At 41.4% G+C, this 24244-nt stretch overlaps 1 protein-coding gene across 1 annotated transcript in view; it reads left to right on the top strand.

Annotated features, from left to right (window-relative positions):
* Window positions 1-1153: 1153 nt before the first annotated feature.
* LOC127016518 (cytosolic phospholipase A2 epsilon-like) overlaps window positions 1154-24244 on the top strand; it is a 43794-nt gene continuing 20703 nt past the window's right edge. Inside the window, exons 1-5 of the mRNA XM_050897059.1 lie at window positions 1154-1279; window positions 6750-6851; window positions 7060-7062; window positions 7201-7287; window positions 14387-14462. Of these exons, the coding sequence (XP_050753016.1) occupies window positions 1154-1279; window positions 6750-6851; window positions 7060-7062; window positions 7201-7287; window positions 14387-14462 (394 nt within the window). The remainder of the gene's footprint in view (window positions 1280-6749; window positions 6852-7059; window positions 7063-7200; window positions 7288-14386; window positions 14463-24244) is intronic.

The following is a 24244-nucleotide window of genomic DNA, read 5'->3' as shown; positions in this document are numbered from 1 at the left end:
ACTGAGATTTCCTTAATTGCAGCAGGAACAGATAGTTATGCCTCCAGAGACATCTTTTAACCCATGCTGACCTTTCCCACTGGTTTTTAGCATGAAGCTGCAGTGTTGAGCATCCAAAGCAATAGGGATTTCTCTTTGTCAGTCACACAATTTTTTTTACCAACAGCTAGTCTGACCTTATCATTGTCTTGGACTTGTGGAAATACAGGGAATAATTAATTTTCCTTTCACGTCATCTGTGCAACATGATCTGATTGAGTAGGTTTTAGTCATTACATCACATAGGGTCAAAATATCAAAACCATGTGAGAGTTGCATGCAATAGCTGTTTAGACAGGTTTCCACATGCTTTAGTAACATGTGGCTCCCTTACATTTATTATAATGGATATTCAGCAACGTTTGCACTACAAATTTGTCTTTCTTTAATCTGTGCTTTCTTGACCTGTCCTAAGAGTCACGCTTGTCTTTGATGTCTGTGAGTTTTAGCACAGTATCATGTTGCAATTGCTATTTAATTTAGCATGTAATAGGATGTACTTACATAGTTGCCTATCTTGATCTCCTGGAGAATGTTTCGTTCCTTACGCATTTCTGAAACACTTCCTTAAGATGTTTTGCAATTGTTTCTTTAAAGTCTTTCCATGTGGAGCTGTTAACATAGTTTAATCTTTGTGATCAGCCCATTTATGAGTAAGTGGCCACACTAGATTCCTGCACAGGTTTGTATTTTGTTCAGTGGGAACATGTGGAATGATAGCTGGACGCTTTTGCCTAGCAGCCCCAAATTCTCCCACACTCGGCTCCCCAGACAACTGCAAAGCCTTTTGGGACTCCCTGAGAAACGGCTTTGTTTTGTTAGCAACTGTGTGGAGTCATGCATGTAGCATCACTGAGACCAGACCACATGGGCAGCTGGCACAAGGCACGGATGACAGTTCAATCTCAGATGGCACAAAATGCAGGTTTGCGGGGTGTCCGTGTGACTCCCAACAGAGCCTGGGTTTGTTAAACACTTCTTACATGACCTACCAGGTGCCCCGGAAAGGCTGTCACTACATCCTCCCAGTGACAACACACTGTATATAGGGCAAGATACGCTGCCCTGCACACCTCTTCAGATTGCACAATGAGTCACAAGGCTTTAAGTCAACATGGCAATGGGAACATGGCTTCTGCACATGTGGAGAGATACTGAATGCGAGAGCTTCTGCAACAGCCAGGCCTTTCTCATGCAAGAAAGAGGCCCCAGGAATTTCAGCACTGCAAGATTAGCTGGAGTGAGTGCATCACCTAACCCTGTGCTTCCTCTTCCTCTTCAGCCTGCAGGTAGGACGGGAAATGCCCACAATGCCTGGCAGCCTTTCCTCGGTTGGGTACACCTTCCCTAAGGATCTTCTTTTCCCATAGCTTCTGTTTTCTTGCCAAGGCTCTCATACTGGACGCAGCCACCTGCCCTGGGTTGTGGAGGAGAAGGGAGCTGTGTCTTTTAGGGCAGAATCTCTAGGCTGTTTCTGTCCCTCTCAGTTAATTAGGAGGGATACACTTCATTCTCTTGCAGTACTGCATCAAATGTGGGCTGTGGTCTCACAGTGCACTGTCCTATCCCCTTCTGTAACATAGAAAATGACAGAAAAGTTAGGAATTTCATCATATCAAAACCTGAGCCATTGCTATGTTGAGAAAAGCAGTCTCCTGATGTCTGCTGAAACACTCTGGCTATGCCACTCTTGGCTGAAAAGGCAATGCACTCAGAAAGGTGCCATGCTTGCCTTTACACTGAGGAAGTAAAAGGGATCCTGCTTAGCAATAGGGAAGGCATTGAGGAACTGCCTGAATCAGTGGCAAACCTGTTACCTGCATTGGGGTCCCCTGATCCTGCCCGGGACTCTCAAATAACAGTCCTCATGGGAAACCACATTTCTCTCTCTATAGTCAGTAAAGGCACTCTGGTGACCAACGGGTTTATGCATGGACTAGATTCTTGTAACATACTTTATCCCTTGGAGCTAACTGCAATGAACACTGGAAATTAAAAGTTGATGATAGCATATGACGTCCCGTATGTGAGACAAGAAAAGGAAACTCAAAGGCATAATCCACCAGCACTTGTTGATTTTATTAAGATAGAAAGATACTGTTAACTTACTACAGATGAAAAGGTTTAGAAGCCAGTTATTTCAGGATAAGTTGCATTAGCAGTCCCAATGTCTTTTAGTGTTTGATGGGAGACTATGGTGACGCTGATAAGAACTAGGATCCTACGCAGGGCATGCCTTACAAAAAGAAAGACTAATTTAAGAACTTTATATATAAGCTCAGCAAAAAAAGGTATTGCACTTATGCACATGCACAGGTCTCCTACAAGTCAGATCTATCTGAAGAGAGGTCATGTTCTATGTTAGAATAACCAGACCAAATAACCTTGCAAATCAGAGCTACTGTGAGAATTTGTCCAGGACATTAAGTACTTCTTGGACTGTTTCTGAAATATTTTCTGAATTTAAGTTTTCTCTGAGTTTGGGTAAAGTTAGTATATATGTAACAACAAATACCTACACCCCATATTTGTCATGGGGAGGAGCATACAGAGCCCTCCTAAAAGCAATATAATAATCCTGGTGGACAGAAACACCCCTTTGTCTGCTGATCTAACTTTATTGTCCAAATTTTCTCAAGCCATTTCACCTTTTCTGTCCTAATGTGTTCATATTTGAATTATGGATAAATACATATATAACTTTCTCATGATGACTAATCATATTTATCTTATTAAAATAAAGGGCATAGGGGTCACCAGCAGCAATGATGTGGATCAGGCAAAGTTGCACAGCCATTGCCATATTAAAGCCTGATTCTTGTGAATGATATTTGGCATTGCTGTCGTGGAGACTGCTATGATCTCTCAATTTCTGACATGAACTTGAACTTTTTTGCTTTTATTCAGATGGGCTACCACATATTATTACTTTTAATATGGCTGAAGCATCATACTGCTATGAGTCACATTGCATCTTCCTGTATCCCTGGGGAGTAGAAGATGGCTGTTTCTACTAAAGATACTAATAAGGAGTAAACCAGAAGGGCTTTCAGGGAAGCTGGACCCTCCCTTTCTCCTATGTTCAGAAAGGTGGTCTGGGAAATCTGAGGGGAAGATGTGCTGAAGCAAGAGGAGCTGATGACATTGCTAGGGCATGATATGAAAAAGCCCATGATATAGGGATGAGACATAAAGAAGAGTCTGTAGGCTGCAGAGGAGCTGGAAAGGATGAAAAAGAGGCTGAAAAGGGTTATCATCGAGAATGATTGAGAAAAGTCAAAAGAAAACACACGATCTAGCTGATCTTTTATTTGTCCTTAGCTGTCACTTTAATAAATCTCTGAATAATTAACTCTGATCCAACCCATGCCTTTGAGCATTAATGTTAAAATTGGTCTAGTTTAGTCATTGGTTGTAGTTTTAGATCATGTTGATTGTAGTCTTAGACACCACCAGACTAGTCAGGAAAAAAAAAATTGTTACAGAAAAAAGCCTCAAATGACAACCAGTTCAAGGCAGAGCAACTTTGGGTGATCTGCATCTCACCAGTAGCTCACCAGCTGACAGACAGACCCCAAAATTGCCATAAGTGTGGGTATCTAAGGGTGGCCCGGCATAGTTTTTCTGCTCCTTGAGCTGCACTAAATGTATCATTTGACCTCTGGGGCTCTGCCCCACAAGTCAGGAGTGCATTACCTTCAGATAGTTGTAGCAGCCCTCTCCTCTCTGTCCTTCCCTCTGACATTCCCCATTTGACCCAAACGTGTCTCAGATGCTTATGCAGCAGCTGCTGAACTTCCACAGATTGCAGCCTGGCGTTTCACGGAAAACCCAACTTCATATTTCTCCCTTAATATGCCTGGGCATGAGCTACCACTGCACAGCCTGTGCTTTATGAACAGCAATCCCAAGTCAAGCTGTCCCGTTCACGATCCTTAGGTGACCCTGAACGGGAATATGGCAGGAAGTTTGTACTCATACTGGTACTTGCAGCATTGGATTTTTCATTCTCTGCCACCCTGGTTATCGCAAAACCTTTTCTTTGTTATTTGAATGAATCCATGAGAGGATTTTTCATTTACACACTAGTAGACCTTTTGCCCAAGGGTGTTTTGCAGTTTCATGTTGCGACAGGGTGAATCACATGTTAACAACACAACCAAGTTCCTCAATGTCAGGTTCCCTCAGCATCAGTAACTTTGGAAACAAGTGATTAAAGAGGATATACTGATTATTCAGGGTGGGATTCACCTCACCTACCTTCAGCCATTCAGAAGTTAAGTGTCAAGTATGACCTGGACATTTAGGCTTCTGCAGAAGAATCCAATATAGAGGGGCTTAGTCACTACCTGCAGTTGCCATGCTTGCTTTTTCCTCCATTCAGTAGACAGGGAATGCAGGCAACCAGCTTCTTTTAGAAGTCTTAAGAAGACTTAAGTCTTTTAGATGACTTAATTTAGGTGAGGTCAAGCCTATCCTAAGTGTGTGCCTTGTGAAAAGGCCATGTTTGCCTCAAAAGGAATAGTGCTTCATAGCGAAAAGCAATTTGAACTTTGAACTAATTTAGGCAATTCAATACCAGTGCCAGCTTTAAGTCAAAGGTACCTTTGGCTGCCTCTGACTTGAGCTTAAAGAACAGGTATTTCATATCAGGAAGACTTGAGTCAGGAAAGAAGAGTTAGTTGTTAAGCAACAAGCAACTCTTAGTCACCTTCCTAAGGGATGCTGGAGGCTTCTTCCCCCACCTCATTTCCTTTTGTCTTAAAACCAAAGGTGCAATACAACACACGTAAATGAAAACCGGCTCTCATGCAAAAACCTCACACCCATTAGCTTCCATACATTGCAGAAACAAGACCTGGAGCTGATAACCTTTGTGGGCCGCAATTACAAAGAAATTGTAGCTGACTTTCTCATTCCTCTGTTGTGGTACTGCACCTCTTCTAGGCACTTCTATCAAGGATAAAGACAGGCTGTAGCAGAAGAAATAGAAAATGTGTGTGCTTTTGTGTGTACAGTTACTTTTCTCTAAACTGTTTCTGGTCACCATTTTTACAGAAAAAAAAGGCAGATTCTAAAAATTTTTTTACAGATGTGCAAGTGTTCATACTAAGCAAAGCATCAGCCAAAGTGTGGGAGAGGCTTGTGACTATCCTTTGCCTATTGCTGTAGTTTATCTAATTCTGGTTTCAATTAAGCAGTTCCTGTTCCATCAAAAATTTTCAATACAATGAAGGTGAGAAAGGAAGTTCACAGCAAACCTTTCCCTTGCACAATGTGATAAAATAAATGTGCTTATTTAATTTAAAAAAAACCCAACCAACCAAACAAACAAAAAACCCAGAAAAAGTAGGCATAAAATTAAAACCAAGAAATCAAACTTTTGCAGGGATGGAATACTGCAGGTAAGATGATCAAACTGTCTTAACTTGTTCTCCTTGTAACACCAGCTTTTCATACTGATTCCTCTGTGCATATAAGAAAAATATGCACTGAAACTGCTAGAAGTGATTGGGTTTGTATCTAGTTTCTGTCAGTCAAGGTCCTGTACAACACTCATTGCCACAGTCAGAGTGGCTGTGATTTCATACTTATGCAGGTCTCTAATAGGAAGCATCATGCTTTGTCATCCTATTAATCTCAAGTCCTTTCATAGCACTACTTTTAATCATTTGGGAGGACTTTCAATACAAATGTATGTGTGCCTAACAATGCTTGCATAATGGACTTTTGGTCCATTGGATCAATTTGATCACTGAACTTCCTAGAGGTGTGCTGAACACATGCAGATCTTCATTAGATAAAAAAATCACAAAATGTACAGGATCAGTCCATTAAATTCCAATAATCTGCTAGTAATGCCCAGCTGGCTGGTGATTTGAATAAAGTTGCTCAGAAATCTAAATGTTTTTTGCATCAGAAAATGACAGTTCTGAACTGGGGGGAAAAAAATGAAGAATTAAAATCTTAATGAAATGTTTCGTGATTTTTCAAGGTGAAATGTTTGAATCTCATTTAAATTTGTTAAGATGCATACTGTATTAAATGTAAAGCCCAGAATTAAGTAAAACATTTCAAATGGAAAAGTGATACATTGTGTTTTAGGGAGCACAGAAATGTTGCTTACCAAATTTCTCCCTTCTTTCATTTCTTTTGAAGTAGAACACTACAACAAAAACAAACACATATGCACAAATCATGATGCAACAGCACTTTTCACGGAAAAATCTTCCTTCAGAAGAATTCTTAATATCTTCATATATAAATGTCTTCCTTCTAATGACCATCTCCATCCTTTTTTTTAAATTTTTTTATTATGGAGGCAATAGTGTGTGGAATTCAGGGTCTTTGCATGGAGACAATAGGTAGATGTGTTTATTAGGCTATTATTATCATCACTTTTCGATTATCGCTGTAAGGTTACCTCTCATAGACGATCTCTATCAGATCATCAATCAGGTTATCACTGTTATTATATTTCCGTGAGCCCCTAGGTGGGAACGATTTGGTCTCTGAGCACGCTCTGCTCAGTCACAAGACCTGCAGATATGAACGTTCACACCTTACAACAGACGTACTCTTTGGACAAGTAATGTGGGTGGGAAATTTTCCTGTTTCAGAAATCATGGAGGGGTGGAGCTCTGACTCAATGTAATAAAATGCCTGTTCAGCAACTTCTGACACTCTTCAAGGCTGTAAATATGTTTCAGGAGGCACTGGCAACTGTGGAGCCTAATACTCAGGTGCCATTCGCAGCACCTGCTTTTAATGCAGCAGCGATCTCAATGGCATCAACCTCTGCCTTCCCTCAGGTAAGTGGAAAACAGAACAAGCCTGGCAGGAGTCTCCAAGTATTTGATTCAGATTTGTCCCCAGACTATAAACAGGTCAAGTCCACTGTTACCTGTAGGACATAAATCTCCAAGAAAAAAAGATTGTCTTTCCTTGGCTGTTTGCAGCTACAAGGACCTGGAGTCAATATCTTTCCATATAGCACAGAAACAGCTGCCACTTTTGCAGCATGTTCATTTTATCCACCACAAACAATGAGGAGGTGCGAAATGCCCATTCCACATTGCAATTCCGCATTGAGGACTTGAAAGAAGTAGAAAAATTGGTCTTTACTCTCTTTTTCATCCCTTGTTCTCCCTCCCTCAACAGCATTCAAGCAGCAGATCAAGCCCCTTGGAAAATGAAGAAAGAAAATGGCTGATGCACTATGTAACCCCGAGCGACGTTGATGCTAAGGTACCAACTTCAGCAAACTAAAAATAGGTGGGACTAAACCAATATTTTTTGAGAAGGGTAGGATCTTTTTATTTTTTTTTTCCAAATTTGGTTATCAAACATTCACATGCTTATTTAGAAATAGGAACATTTCATGAAAGAAAATTTTCTTTAGGTGAAACATCTGCATCCCATTATTTTTTTATTCCATTCCTTTATCTATTTACACAAAGTGTGTTATTTTCATGGTTTTATTCCTTAGAGAAATTCCTTAGGGAAAATGTTCTCAATTTACTGTTAAAATGCGACTGACTTTGGCCTTCTTTTAATGCTATCTATCTCTATTGACGTTAATGGAGTTTTAGCCTGGCATGAATGGAGAACGTTGCCAGTGTTGGAAAGTCAGAGCATGGTTGTTGGCGATCCTTTGGGTTTTGGTCATTAATGCCAGTTTCCAGAACAAATGCCCACTTTGATCACTGTGCAACTCATCACAACAAAAGAACAACTCTAGCAACCTTTGCAGGGCCTGTGACAGAGGTATATTTGCATCCAACACGTACCAGCTGTATCAGTGACGATTTTTGTCTCTACTCTTGGTTAGCTTGGAGCTGACTATACATTGTGTCAAGCTGCCTCAAAGTAAAACTGGGGAGCTCCAAACAAAAAGCTAACTTACTTTTGATGGTATCTTAAATGGCATGTGATTCAAGTGTGTATAGCTCATATGAAACCTGTATGTTTAATTTCTTGTTTGTGCAACCAGACTTCCAAATCAATAGAAAACTACAAACGTCGTTTTGCTTATGTATGTCACAACCTTGTCAAACTGATTGATCAAACTGATCTCTTGTTAGTAGCATTCTGGCAGCTCCCGTAGATGGAAATTAGTGTACAAAAGGGGTGACAAACTATCAGTGGGGTGTGAAACAATGTAAATGGCAAAGTAGCATAACCAAAACTGACATGGCATTTAGGTGTTCATAATTTGCTCCATGTGTGTGTGTGTGCTAAAGCTCAGCAAGGGAATGTACGAAAGCAGGAAAAGCAACTATTGGAGAGTGCAATGACCCAATCTCCATGGCGTTTTTGTAATGATTTACTGTATTTATACTGAAGTTGTGTTTTGGTTTAGAATATCCACGGCTAATAGCATCCAACCCTTCTTTACCACTACAGTAGTTACATGTATATAAAGATTGTTAGAATCCAGCACATGTTTTTGAATGTATGTAAAGTAATATAAAAAAAATCCAGTGGCCATAAGCCCCTGTATATAGGGGCTATGTGACCCTTTCCACAGCTTTAATTCGTTGTTCTTGTCATAATTTCTCCTTATCAAATTAACCTCCGAAAGTTCTGTTTGCTATCCACAAGTTTTTAGCAACCAAGACATTCTCAGACACTCTTTATTTGCCTCCTGGCTTTTGAATATGTCTTCTCTCCTCTGTAATAAAGCTTGGCAGAAAACTTGCATTAAAGGCACAGACTTGTGCAAGCTGGCCAATTTCTGCCTCTTACTGGCACTGGATTTCCTGAGCAGCTTTTGGTAATCCCCTTGATTTTTGCAAGCCATAGCTTGCCATCTGCAACAGGAGGATTATCATTAGTAGCGAGATGTTATAAAGGACAACATACTTACAGCAGATCTTGAGTCCCAGAACAAGCAAATAGGTGCAAAGCTTTCCTTAATGCTAATGCTCAAATATTTGCCCAAGTACTTGCTTCAGTTTGAGAGGACTTTGCATATCTGTGTGGTATAAACTGAATAGTTACTGGATTGCGTTTAGAATAACATGCCCAGGGACTGCGCGTGGAATTTAGCTGTGTTGCCTACCTACAGTGCAAAGCCAAATGTGCCTCACTGCTAATTTTTCAGGAAAATGTAACAACCTTGTGAAACCTCCTGCATATTTTAAAATGGGTAGGAGCATCAAGAGAGCATCTCTTTAGCTGTTTCAGGGAGTCCCAAGTTGACAGTTTGCCTTCTAGAACCTTACACATGAATACAGGAAAGATGAAACATACTAAAGGAAGATCATAAATAGTTGTAAGGTAGCTGATAATTACAGTAAATCTAGAAAATTTATCACTGGATATTATTTGTTAGTGCATTGTCTTATACAGCATAATTTATTATTTCCAAAAATGAAAAAAACAATGATATTTTCCTTGGCAGATTATCAGCTTAAAAAAATAGTTGTTGGCTTATCATCTGTGAATGCACTGAAAACTTATATACAATAATGCAAAGAGCAAGAAATAGGAAGCATAATCTCAGCTCAAGATTAGTAGTATTAACAGAGGGTGGGGAGGCTTACCAAAGTATTCTGCTGGACATGAAAACAGAAACCAGAGAAGAACTAGGAGAATTTTAGTCAGTTTTTGATTTATGTAAGTGATACACATAAAATGATGCACATTCCTTAACAGTTTGCCACAAAACTAGAAAAAGTCATGACTAAGGGCCCTGTCACCCTTCACTCTTAAAAAAAAGTATCTGTGATTGAAGTGTGTCATGTACCTTTTGCAGGAGTAACAATGAGCCTTTAAGGAAGGCTGCTCAGTCTGACCATCACTCTGTCATTGCAGGGATAAGTTCAGAGGTTCAGGGTACACAGATTTATCTTTGTTAGAGCAGACTGCAAGAGGATTTGCTCATCTGTGTACTGTGAATTCTCAAATTTTGGTAATACTTTCTTTATTCTAGGTATCAGGAATTGCTCCTGGCTTAATATGGAACGCAAATTCTGTGCTGAAAATGGCTGTTTATGATAATTAGTCACTCATGGATAGTTATTACACTACCAACTCCCTGAACTAACCTTTTTTTTTCATGTAATACAAATGATAATCAGCAGCAGCAACACACTTGCTTTTTAGTTTATTAGCATTGTTCAATGTATTATTGCAATGAAATGATGACTAGAGGGAAAAGATGTTTAGTTGCATGACTTCCATTGATGGCACCAGGGACTTGAGCTTCAGTTATAAGAACGTTATTTTGGTCTTTGAATTTTCTGGAGTAGTTTTCATGTCTGGCATTTGGCCATGAGAAAAGTATTATATGAAGTAATTTTTCATTAACTGCCTTCTCTAAGGAGAATAAGTCTCCTTTTCATTTGTCTCAGAGATTTGCTTTGTAGTTAATAGTTCGCTTAATAGTTAGCAGTTCTCTTCAAAGGCATTGGTGTCTCTGATGATGATGATGATGATCACTGAACATTGTTCCTCTTTTGATGCCCTAAGGAGGGGATGAAAATGTTTTCCAGAGCAGATTGTTTTTTTCTGAAGGACTTTGATCTGGGTGATATGGCCATCTGAGTGTTATACTGAGAGAAAGCGAGGGAGGTTCAGAGTACAGACTGGTTCTGAGTGCTGTGAAAACCCTTTTCTAACTGGTAAAAATGTTGAGAATGTGGAGATAAAACTAGCATTTTCATTATTCCTTCAAATTTAAAGTAATCATTGTTCTTGGGGGCAGGCTAATACCAGAAGGGATTTTGCTAATAAACCATGCTGACCCAATGAATAGGCCCAGGGAGCGAGGCTCAGGCTGAGGGAAGCTCAGCCATGACTTGCCTGGCTTCATGTTCTCTGCCACCAAACACACTTACTGAATGCATCTCTCAGGTTCACATCACTAGCTCTTTCCTCTGTTGTTAGTTCCTTGAGTCTCTTTTTCCATTCTCTCTCTTGTGGTCTTCGTTCCATGACTGAATGCTGGGTGTGGTCTGGCTGACATAGTCTGTATCTTGCTGTCTCACAGGACTCAGATTTCTCAGGCAATACAGTAAGATTTTCTCCTGGTATGCAGAGTTCCCATGCACAGCTCACTGGCTTTTCTCTTACACAGCCCCTCCTCAGAGCTCTCCTCCTAGAGGTGAGAAATAATTCTTGCTTCTCATTCAATCTAATTTCTAATCTGCACATTATGGCTGATGAGGTACATTGCCCTATTGTTCCCTCGGCAAGCTCTTCAAACACTGGCTATGTTCTGTTGTTTTGGGGTTTGGGTTTTTTTCCTTCCTAATATAGCCCTCCCATACTCCAAGTCTCTTATCAGTTTGTCTTCATTCGCATGCAAAGCATGAGGTTCTTGTGAGGCGTTCTTCACATAACCTCTACTCTAGTCTGCTGCAATGGCACTCGGGAACAAGTGCACGACCGGTGCTTGGTGTAAAGGTGTCTTCGCAGAACCCATGCTTGTTTCTCTTTCTGTCATTCTACTTCTTCAAAAGTCATGGTAGTTCATACATGTCTCTGACAATCTCTAAAAACACATGTTCCGAAGTGCTGGCTGAAGGACTGGTGCCATTAAAGAAGGCTAAGAGAGCTCCAACACTAAATGCAATTCCTTTAACTCTTTCCTTTATTTCTCCTGAAATATGTCTGCTGAAGTTTTTATGTATTTCTCTAATTTGAGCACTATTTTTCAGAAAGGTATAGAAACAAATGGACAAACCCAATGAGTGTTTGTTCTTTCAGAACAAAACAGGTTGAGGTAAGAAGACACAGAGTTATTCCTTGCTGATGAAAAAGGAATGGTCTAACCATAATTGTTGAGACAATAGTGTGGAGCTGGTTCAGCCTCGATTCTGATAATGCTGAGATCTTACCTGCCCTGTTTAGAACAAACAGCCCTATAAAATATCCTGTGCCCTACATATGACTTTAAGCAACAGTGATTAATTTCCTATTTAGTTTTGGAATACACCTACCCAGAAGCCAAGATCTTCTACTCCTTGTAGCCTGATAAAGAGAATGCTTTTTTGCAGCACTTAATAGCCCTCTTGTTCTTTTGAGTGTGCTGCTTCTGTACCTCACAGCTAAAAGTATGAGCATTTTAACTAGTCAACTTATTGAAAACATTCTGACATTATGATTCCTGGTTATAAGCTTGAGCTCATGGGCAAAGCCTTATGGTTATTTTAGGCACTGGTTAACATTTATTTAATATGCCTTTAAATTACCCAGCATTTTCTTAAAAAATCTTTCTTGCCATTTCATTGGATAACTTCATAGCTTGAGAATTACTGCAATTTTTTGCAAATTCCTGTTATGACCTTCTTGTCTTTCATCCTTGTAGAGAGGGAAATTATTTGGGAGGTTAAGCTAAATTTTGTCATGATGAATTCCCCATGGTCCAATGCTTTACACATTTCAGCTGATGTACTGTCTTGTCCCACTGATTTCTTATACTTTGACCTTTTTAGCAGTCTTTGACTTTTGTCACAGTAGCAGCATCTATGAACGTGCTTTCTCTTATTTCACTCGAGAGTTTCTCCCTGTTATTTTAACTGAAGTTTCTCAGAAAATAGATAACATCTCCTAATTATTTTATTATCTTCCACCAGCACTCCTCCATTTTCACTTCAGATAATCTTTCCAAACTTTTGGTCATTAGGTTTCACAACAGCTTCTTACTTTGGCCACCTTTTGTTGTCGTTGTTTCGTGAGGTGACTTTACTAAGAATTACTGATCTATTTGCCTTCTGCCATTATCTCAACTCTTCCTTGAGCTCTTCCTGAATATCAGTGGCTACCATCAGGCCTCCACATTACTGAAGTGGCCACCTGTTGCTTGACCCCGATACATACTGTGCCTTCAGTATTATTTGGCTGAATATCTTTCTGCAAATCTACAAATGTCATCATAATTAGTTTGATCATTTTATAACTTCCAAAGACCCTTGCTATTAGAATGGCAAACTAACATTTCCCTATTTCCAAATCTACCTCATTTTAATGCTATGACATTTTGGTTTTATTGATGCTTTACTCAGAAGTCCTTAAAAAATAATTATTATTCCACAACCTGACCCTCTCAAGGTCACTTTTTAATATCTATGTTATACTGTTTATATCTTCCCCTCTTATTGGAGATAGCCAATTCAGAATCTGCTGATAACATCTTTGTAAACAGTCAGCCCTCAGGATTTGACAGACTTTGAAAGAATATTTTTTTTCCTGTGCAGACCCTCATCCTCTGGCATTCACTGCAGTCTTACTGTGTTACCTCAACTATCTGACGAGACCTGTTCCTATTATAATCATACATCAGCTTGGGAATTTATTACTCAATATAGTCTGAAATTTCTGCAATTCCTCCTTTTCTTCTGCTTCTGTTCCTAAACTATGATACAGGTAGCCATCTCCACTGCTGATTCACCCTTCTCATTCAGTCTCTTGGGTACAACCATGGTGCAACTCTCTTTCCTTTCTATAAAGTTCAGCTGTTTTGACAAATTTTCCACAACTGTTCCCGCAGTCAGGGAATCCAGACAGCCATCTCTGCTGCAGCCATAGTAACCTTTGCCCATTTTCTGCATCTTCCTGCTGATACCCTAGTTGCTCTAGCTGCTGCTGATGGACATGATGGTCATGTTCTCTGAAGAGGTAAAATCCCTAAAGCACATGTGATTGGCACAACTTCTACAGACCCAGTTGGTCAGGCCTGGCATCTTCAACAAGGAATTGGAGATAGCCTTCTTTGAGATAGATTGTAGTCAAAACCATGTACTTTGTTATACTACTCCACATCTATCAATCAGATGATAACCACATGTGGTAAGGAAAACTGTTGCCACAAAGTAAGCTAGGAGTGTTTGTCCAAAGCTGTGTATTGCCCTGGTGGCCTGAGATATTCCCTAAGGTGCTAATACTAATCCTTAGACACGTCTCCATCACGAAAATGATTCTTTTAAAAACAAGTGAGAAAACCTAAAAAGATCTCTCTTTTTTTCCAATCAAAATTGGAGCATTTCTGATTTGTGATTCACTGAATTTTGTGTTGTCATATTGGATGCTGATGACCGTGTGTATGATTTAATGTAGCTGGCTAACTGAACTTTCTCAGCTTATTTACCTCCTGTCTCCACTTTCCTATTCATCCTCTCCTTCCACACTTTCTGTTTGTATGCTTAGGTGACTGCAGACTTTAGGGGCTGATGAAGTTTGTGCAGAAAGTGCATTTTGTTGCCTATTGTACTTTTGCTGTGATGCCAACTAGAAGAGATGGCTTCAGCAGAACCTGGGTTCCTTTCAGTGTTTGGTTGTCATTACAATAAATACACGTATCTCAAACTTTAAAGCACATCTCCTTTGTTATTTTTTTCAGCAGGAAGAAATGTCACCTTACTCCCTGCTCACTGTAAGAATCATAAAGTTGAGAAATGCTCATCAGGCAGATTTTTGTAAGTACCAGATTTTCTTACTGACATTATACAGTTCTAAAATTACTGGATCAGCCCCTGCTTGTGCTAGCCACTGCACAAATGCAAAACACAGAAATCGTACCAGCTAAGAAATCACACCAGCTAAGAAATCACAATCAAAGCCAATTTCTGCCACAGAATATCTATTTACAATTTCAGAGTTTTTTTGTTGTTTGGGGTTTTTTTTAAGAATTCAGGAACAGGTCAATGCTGGATAGGGTGTTGACTAAATCTTTAAGACTTTCATCAGTCAGCAAAGCACAGACAAGTTGGCTATTTCAGAGGTGTGAAAATATCCTAACACCAGTTTTGATACCCAGGTGTTTATATCCCATGTCTATAACAAATACATAGAATACAAGGCTGAAACCTTTACATCAGTTGCTCTTAATTCTTTGCTCTGAAGAGCCCCGCCACTTCTCAGAAGTTCAGTGAGGTGTACAGTGTACATGTCCTGAGCAGCCACGTTGTTATGGATGTTTCTGACCCTCGCCCCCCACTGAAAGATGTATAACAGAAATCTTTTGGGGACTGTAGTACACGGTACGTTACAGCTTACATGCAAAGTGTTCTGAAAATGTGTGGTATTTGGCCAGCCCTTACCTGGTGCTCCACTTCCACAGAGGTTTTTCTCTGGAGAATTTTCTCCTGCCATTCCTACATGTGCCTCATGAACTTGGCAGGTCAGTAATAACTACAGTTTTGTATATCCCTTTACCATGCTGTTCTTCCTCCTTTTGCTGTGTATTTTCTTTCCTGTTCGGGAGATTGTGCTGAAGTTCACTAACACCACAGCCTCTCCACTGCCCAACATTTCACGTAACATGTTACCTCACTCCTCTGTCTTCCCACTTTTTAATATTTTCAGTACAGCTAGAGGATCCGTCAGAGTGAAAAGTCATTTACAATTGCTGTTTGCACAGACCAAGAGTCAATTCTTTAGCTATGGTACTCCAAAATGTGGTGGTTTTGGTGCAGTTACCAAAGTCATCAGAGGAAATGGCTGTACATTGCATGTCAAGGACTCTCAGATAGTCTTGATACACTCCCTGAAGTTAGAAACTCAGACAATATCTATGACAGGCACAACTTTTCCAAAGGAATAAGATGAGGCACCCCATGCTGCCAGTAAACCAGCAGCTCTGCTCCAGATTACTTCGGCCTGGAATCCCTAACAGGTTTTGCTTCAGAAGACTACTTTGGAACTCCTCCCTAGTGGACAGGCAGCTCTAAAGGTCCATCTTTCCATGAGGCAGCAAGTCATCAGACAGACTTTGAGAAAGGCTAAGGACATGGCAGGATACCTTCTTGTTTTCTCCAAGCGAGCACTACTTGACTGCCACGGGATAATTCAGAGACAGCAACACTTTCACCCCAAACGCTACCATTTGTTTTTATCTTCATCTTCTGATGGAACAATATTCTACAAGGAAAATTTCTCACCACGTCTTTGTATTCCACTCACTTTGGTGTTTCAAGAACATGGATGTCACCATTGTCGATTTTCCAACCAAATGGAGAGAAGTGTTCAGTTCACATGTTCTGTAATACTGGGTTGCAGAGAACAGAAGAAATATCATAGGATAGCAAAGAAGGTAAAATTAATTTCTATTCTTTTTCACAGCTATGAAACACTGCACATACGTGCAAGACCTCACCTTCATTCCTTTGAAGTGCCGATTTAATTTCTTTTAGTATCACCTTTGATCCAGAATGGAAATTGAATGACAAGATAAGAACCATAATTCACCTGCTTATGCAAAGGGATTGCACAAAGTAAAATGATGCTGAGTTCTCAGAAAATGGTGTTACTGTTATGATCTTGTCCTCCATCCTGAGGACAGTTGGATTTCAGAAGAAGTCTTGCATAATGAGATGCAGACATTTAGAAAATTCCCATTATCACCAAAATGTACATCTCTGGAGTAGGGATCAAGATGTGTGGGCTCAGTTTTTAGCTCTGCCAACAGACTTGTTGTATAAGTTTAGGTAAGTCATCCAAACACTCTGTGCGTCTGTTGCCCTATCTATAAAACATGGATAACAGAATACCTTCTCCCACACATTTTCTCTCTCTTGTCTATTTAGACGATGTGCTCATTTTGAAAGGGGTTATCTCTTACTATGTGTAGAGGGATCCTAATTTAAGATGCAAGGTAAGTCCTAGAAACAGTGAGAAGTAGATTCTTTTGTTAATTACCATTAAACAAGATTTGGGGACTAGCAGGTGAAGAAAAGGATGTCTTTCTCTCTTTTCTGTCAGTAATTCCCCAGGTACTCTGTGACTTTGGGCCTGTTTCTTAAGGATGTCGTACCATAATGGACAACTGTAAACCAGCATGCCATTGAACAAGGAAGATAAACAAGTATTAAATAGCTCTTTGTTGACTGAGCAGCAACCTGCTTGTGCTCTCAAAGAAGCTGGAGTCTCCCAGGAAAAATAGTGTGATACCATGTGATTTAAATACTTCAGTATTTAAGATCACTGTAGTGATCTTAAGTATTGTGATCACAAGTATTAAGATATCAGCAAAAAGATAACTTGTAATTAAGTGCTTGATTTTGCACTGATACTGATGTCCTTTTAGCTTAATATTTTGTTTTTAACATTTGAAAGTATTTGAAGTATCAGAAAACTAAAATAGCTACACGTGCTAACGTGCCGATGAGAATCAGAAAATGATGTTTACCTAGCCTTGTCTCAGCAATATGATCTTTTCCCCGGAAAATGGATTACAAGCAGCTGATACAGTGCTATCTGACTGTGAGATATCAGTGGAAGGCTGACAATTTTTGTGATAACATATTTCAGATTTCCCTAGATTTTCATCTTCTAAGTATCAAATCCAGGAACAAGCCACCTTTCCAACCAAGTGCAGCAGCTTCTATGACTTGCTTTTCCTGCCTGCATGCTGGCTTCCAATCTTTCTAAGCACACATGGTTATCTGCTTGCTTGAGTTTCTGTTCACCTCCACTTGGCTAAAACATGTTCCATTTCCCTGATTTTCTCTCAGTTCATTGCAAGTGCAGTCATGCCAGGTCCTTTGGCCATTAGAGTTTTTATATTTTTCCTTGACTTACTTGCCAACTCCTGGCTTCAGAGAACACCACTTTCTATATACTTCCACTGACATTCCTCACTATCATGTGTGCCCAACTTGATCCTGGGTGTTTTTTAAACATGCATCTCAAGATCCGTGGGAAGTGTGTTTTGCAAGCCTGGGATGGAGTCCCAGTGTTACACCTTTGCCTGTAGACAATACATGCTGGTGGAGCTTGGGAATGATTGCATCTGTTTTCACACAAAGAAAAAAATTAAAACAAAAAGAAAGCACCCTGCTCCTCCTTAGTGGATCAATTGGCCCTTTTCATATACCTACAGGCGCTCCACCACTTTTGCGGGCTCCTCTATACTTAGGTAATGTTTAACTCCAACATTTGCTTCATACTTCGTACAACTGGTTTCTGTCTTATCATGCAAATGCTCTTGACAGACCTGAGCTAATAAATTTTCACTGTATTCCTAACTGACCTTTATGCCAATTTGTAATCATGGGTCAGACTCAAACACACGTTTCTGGCACTCCCTGGTCTCACTGTGGGGACTAGAGAGTCGGGCACCCAGGTAAGATCACTCACACTCATCCTGCTGCCCTGCAGGTGCTGAGTGTCATCACCAGGCTCCAATGCTCATACGCAGTTAGGCTGGGAGGGTGGTGGGCATGCTAGAACGGAAGCAATTCCGGTGAAGTTTATAGGACTCTTACAGTCTGGCACCTGCTTTGCAGTAGTATTCCCCTCCTCAGTCCGAGACTGCAGACAGCCTTGGGTAAAAGAATTACTTTTTTTCTCATTGGTGTGTTCATTTGCTCCTCCTCAGCTGGACGTTAGTACCAGAGGCTTTTACAAAAGCTCATGTTCTCTGACTCTATTAATGGCGTCACTTCTCCTAGAGAATTCTCCACGTGCAGGAGGAATATCTGGCCAGGATGAGGTGGCGGGGCAAAACAGTGTATTAGCTCTTTTCCTTGCTGTTAACATCCCTTCCAGTGACTCTGTTTCCCAAAAGGATGAGAAAGGAGCCAGGTGATGGGAGAGGAGGACCATGGTGGCACAGGCCCTCCAACACCTTCCAGCTGCTCTCCTTAAACAAATGAGTTATTGAGTGGCCACACAGAGCTGCACCAAGCTCCCAGCCTGGCCCACCTGCACCATCATTAGTGTTTACTTGCTGGTTTATGGCAGCCCCTAAAGCCCACAGCTGGAGCTGACCCCCTTACCCCACTCCTGTGGACAAACAGATGATCAGTGAGGGGATCTGCCTCATTTGGCACGAGGGGAATTGCCCTGAGGCGCCACAAGTGGAAGCAGACCTCTCCCAGGTCCTCGGGCAATGCTGGTGACGCAGACCTGCAGCCCTCCCTGCTACGATTTAGTACAACGTGAAAGAGTGAAACTCTCTTGGACTCCACTGGATCTCGCATAACCCTGAAGACCTGAGTAAAGGGGTCTTTGTGACAGGCTCCTCTCTGAAACCATGGCAGCCTGTGTGGGTACCAGCTGACACCACTTACCAAGAGCTGACCTTTGCTGCTGGAGAGCATGTTCAGGCTCATTAATGCAACAGGGGTGAAGACAGGGGGTGTCAGGTCTGCCTTGAAATACTCAGCCTCACTGGTGCTGGGTGTTTGCAACACCCTGCCTGGACTGCAGAGGTGAATTTGAGCTGTGTGTCTCCCAGCAAGAAATCACTTGGAGTGAGTTTCAGGCTGACAGCTGATTTCTTCCCGGAGACAGAAACTTCTCTGCTGGGTGTTGTCCTGCTAGTTCAAGAGGCTAAGGATAGGGGGATTCCTGTAATGCAGCTGTCAGAGCTGAGGTAGGACAAGGTAAAATCTTGGGGGGGTTGAAATGTGACTGTGCTTATCAAGTATATTTTCTAACTATAGAAATCAGGTGCATGTGGAACCTGTCTCAGCTGTGGAAGGAAACCTGTTGGTCTTAGCTGGGAGGTCAGAACAATCATGCCGCTCCCTTTACCCTTCCTTTTGTTTTTGGATCTTCCTTTTGTTTTTCATCTTTGGATGAAGAGAGACCTTGCATATTTATAAAAGCGGAGCTCAGAGCCTTTCTCCTCTCCCAGCTTATGAAATTATTTTGTGGAAGCTCTTCTTTTATCCATTCGGAAGAAATGAGTCAGTTCTGGGGTGATTCACCTCAAGTCTTTGCAAATCAGAGTGGTTCTCCAAAGACATCAGGGGTTATTTTTGCTATGGAAAATAAATGCAAGCAAATCAGGGAGAATACACCTAGTGCAGGTGATACTCATGGCCCTGCCCCAAGAATGCAAGCTGTGCCGGTGGCTCAGGAGGTAGAGGTGACCCAGGAGGTAGAGGTGACCCAGGGTGCGAAAGCTTTGGTCTGTGGCTGCAGCAGGTACTGCACCCACTGAATCTGTGCTCCAGGGAGCAAATCCTACTTTGCCACTCAACTTAAATGGCTGGACAGGATGGAGGGCTCATTCACATGGGGACTCTGCCCATTCCTGGTAAAGAACATCACTGATTAAGCATGGTAGATCTATGAGCTTTTGTTATTTCCACAAGCAAGCTACAGAGAGTAATATTACGCTTACAGATGAGTGTTGCATCTGGATACTTGTAGAGGACCGAGTTCAGTTCAAATTGGCTCCCAGACAGACAGCAGCTGGAGGTAACTTCTTAATATTGTTTGCATCATACTATGCTGGTGAGGGAAAATGTCCCCAGAGACCATGTCCGATGACTGAGAAATGGGAGCGGCTCTCTTCCTCCTTTTAGGCGAACTGTAGTAAACTAGGATTCAAGGAGAACCTGTCTGTGCAGGTGGAGAGGAATTCACTAGGAGAAAATTATTTCTTCTTTTTGGTGTTATGAAATGCAGTAACAGGACAGATGGGATTTTATAGTTTGCATTCATTGTTCTTATGAGACTAGTTTTTGTTATATGCTTTGGTTTCCAGTGCTGTAATTTTCTTCTTACTTGTGATGGAGATGAATGATTTTAGCACATGATGGTTCATTTCAGGAACATGTCACAGGACTGTACTCTCACAGAGCAGCAAACAGCTGGCTGCAGTTCTGAACTTCTCAGTTCAGTCCTGAATTTTTAGCCCATCTTTAGCTTGAAGACAGAGATGAGAAACAGTCCCACCAACACACAAATGCAATTGAATCAGAAGAAGTTAAAAATTGGGAAAGGATATCAGGGTCACTTAGTGCTGACTTCCAAAGAGACTGTGAGTTCAGATGTCTCAGCATCCACATGGGGTGACATTATGTCATCAGGGAATGAAGTTGCAACACGTGCACTGAAGTAAGGGCCTGGCATGGCATGAAATTGCTAATGATGCCCAGCAATTGCATTAAAATTAGAGCATGAAGAAAATGCAAATATAATTTTTTTTGTATTAGCTCCCAGGTAGCAATGAATAAACTGTAAGATTTTCAGTAGCTCTCTTGTACACTTTGGGGGGGGATAACAGGGAGCAAAAAAAGCTGGTTAGTCATTTCAAGTGCTCCCATGTAATGAGGGTATCATAGTCTTTATAGTATTCAGCAGACATCCAACTATCCTGTTATTTTTGATTTGTCCCATTGTTCACCTCACAGCTTAGCCTGGCTTCAAGTGAACTGCCACTTCTACAGAAATACATAAGCTCAGTTAGAGTCACAGCATGGGGAATAGCTGATAACTGTCTGTATAATTCAAGGAAAATATAGAAAATCACAGGAATTTTGTGGGAAACAATAACCTCTCCCCATCAGTAGGGACTGTAGATGAATTGTGGCAAAAACATGTATGGCATAGTCCCCTTTCTCCACGGGAAGAGGACGTACTTTGTCCTAGTGGTTTCACCTCACCTCATCTTCAAGGTCAAATTTGCACTCAGTAGTTACTAACAATTAAATGTAATTTGTCTGTGACCAACTAGCCTTGATATGGCAGAATCACACAGAGCGGCTGAGGTGTGAAGGCACCTCTGGAGATTGTCTAGTCTAGCCCCCTGCTCAAAGCAGGGTCAGCTACAGCATGTTGCTCAGAGCTACATCCAGTCGGGTTTTGAACATCTCCAAGGACAGAGACTTCACAACCTCTCTGGGCAACCTGTGCCAGTGTTTGACCACCCTTACGGTAAAAAAAATTTCTCTTTATGTTTAAATGGGATTTCCTGTATTTTGGTCTGTGTCCATTGCCTCTTACCTTTCGCTGGGCACCACTGAGAAGAGTCTGACTCTGGCTTCTTTATTTTCTTCTCCCCGACCCCCAGTCAGGTATTTACATACATTGATAAGATCCCCCTGAGCCTTCTCTGCTCCAGGCTGAAGAGTCCCAGCTCTCTCAGCTTCTCCCCATATGGCAGATGCTCCAATCCCCCCATCTTCCTTGTGGACTTTTGCTAGACTCACTCCAGTACTTCCTTACCTCTCTTGTACTGGGGAACCCAGAAATGTGGCCTTGCCAATGCTGAGTAGAGAGGAAGGATCACCCTCCAACTGCTGGTAACACTCCTACGCAGCCCAGGAGGCTGTCGGCCTTGTTTGCCACAAGGGCACATTGCTGGCTCATGTTCAACCTGGTGTCCACCAAAATGCACAGGTCCTTCTCTGCAGAGCTGCTTTCCAGCTGGTCAGCCCCCAGCCTGTCCTGGTGCATGGGGTTATTCCTCCTCATGTGCAGGACTTTGTATTTCCCTTGATGAACTTCATGAGGCTCATGTTGGCCCAGTTCTCCAGCCCGTCCAGGTCCCTCTGAATGGCAGCACAGCCATCTGGTGTGTCAACCACTCCTCCCAGTTTTGTACCGCCAGCAAACTTGCTGAAGGTGCACTCTGTCCCATCACCCACATTGTTAATAAAGATGTTAAACAGCATTGGCCCCAGTATCAGCCCCTGGGGTACACCACTAGCGACTGGCCTCCAGGTGGGCTTTGTGCTGCTGATCACAATCCTTTGAGCCTAGCAGTTCAGCCAGTTTTTAATCCACCTCACTGTCCATTTATCTAGCCTGTACTCCATCAGTTTGACAAAGAATTGTCAATAGTTTATTTTAAGTAAATATTTATGAAAGCAACACATATGGGAAAATAATTTTAGAAAGTAGCCTCATGAAAATGTTTTGTCAAAGAAAACACTCCAGCAAGTCAGTAAATTCCAGACAAGACAGTAACGAATGACATTCATAAATGCTGCGGCTGTTCATTCATGCTTGGCTCAGAGTTTTAGCACTGCCAGCTTTCTCAGTTCTATCACGAGTTTTGTTTTATACACTGTGGTTGAAAGCTGGAATTTAAAGAAGGATAGAGCATTTCAGTTTTCATTAAGAAGAAAAAAAAAGAAAAGAATTGGCCTTTGCAACTACAGCAAAAATATATAAATGTGTCCTTCCTGCACCCCATGATGGCCAGAAACGAAAAAGGAGAGAAATTATGTCTCAGATCCATTTAACATTTCTGAAGTACCTCCCATCTCAGCCACTTTGGTGATTTTGGAGATGCTGGACTCATGTTTTCGGAACACTTGAGATTGGCAGTGGTAAGTGCGTTAATGAGAGGAGGGATGGTCTAGATGGCCTGAAGCCACGTTTGGTTCTTGGCTTTTGTACAGGCTTCCTATGTGCTCTTGAGAAACTCTGTAGATCAGAGCCAGTGATACCACTTATCAGGACGAGTACGTCACAGCTCAGCAGGCCATCAGACAGCACAGTGAGGGGAGATGTTTCAGTTATCAGACAGATCGGTAATCACAGCCCTCCCATGTGTTGTAAATTGAATATTACACTGGTAATTGCCGAAGTCAATATATTATCCTGTCACTTCAATTATGTAAAAATCTGAGACGCTGAAATGTTGTCTGTGGAAATAATTTCAAAGACAGAAAGGCAACCTATATCCATCGTGAGGGAAAACTCCTGGCAGTGTCAAGAAATTCCTTCAGATTCAGCATGAAGAGTTACCTGGGAATCTCCCTGCCCAACAGGCATCGTCCTCCGGGAATGTTGTAGTCACAGGGCCTCTGGATTTCAGGCAACACCTTATATTTAGGCAAAATATCGCAAAGCAATATGTCTGATATCCTGAGCAAAGACACCAGGACGAACTCTCTTTTAACCTTGAGGAACTGACTCAAGACCTGTGCCATGCTTACAGATAGTAAGTGTTCGTCTCTCTGCTCATGAATTAGTTATTTCTACTGACTGCCATGGGACCAGACTTCTCCCCTTCTCTTTTCTCACCAAAGCCTGCGTTTACACAGCACGATGGATCAGGCCTTCCAGTTGCCTCTGGAAAAGTTCCTGTCCAAGATCTGAGAATCTCTTTGGTGTTTGCTTCGTTCATGATCTATGGGAGACGATCCCTTATAGTAAGTAAGTGCAGGCTCACTCTCTTCATCCACAAGATCCAAATCCTTTCTGCCACTTCATTTTTCCTGGGAAGAGACGTGGAGTAGGAAATAGCTTCCAGGTCTTTCAGGCATCAGCAAACACCAGGAAAAGGCTCCAGCTACCTACTGACCTCCTGAAGAAGCAATTGTACTGCTGGTAGGCCTCTCCCTTCCTACCCCACCTAAGGAGACAATGCTCTAGGTAGCTGGAATAATTAATTTTCTGTCGTGAAGGGTTAATAACCATGTACGCCAGACATTTATTATCTGAATCAGACTCAAAACTGATTCTTTTAAGATTTCTCACAAAGCTAAATTGCCACAGAGACAATTTACAC

The sequence above is a fragment of the Gymnogyps californianus genome, chromosome 5 (assembly GCF_018139145.2).
Source record: "Gymnogyps californianus isolate 813 chromosome 5, ASM1813914v2, whole genome shotgun sequence".
Taxonomy (NCBI): domain Eukaryota; kingdom Metazoa; phylum Chordata; class Aves; order Accipitriformes; family Cathartidae; genus Gymnogyps; species Gymnogyps californianus.
This window is presented reverse-complemented; position numbering and strand designations above follow the sequence as displayed.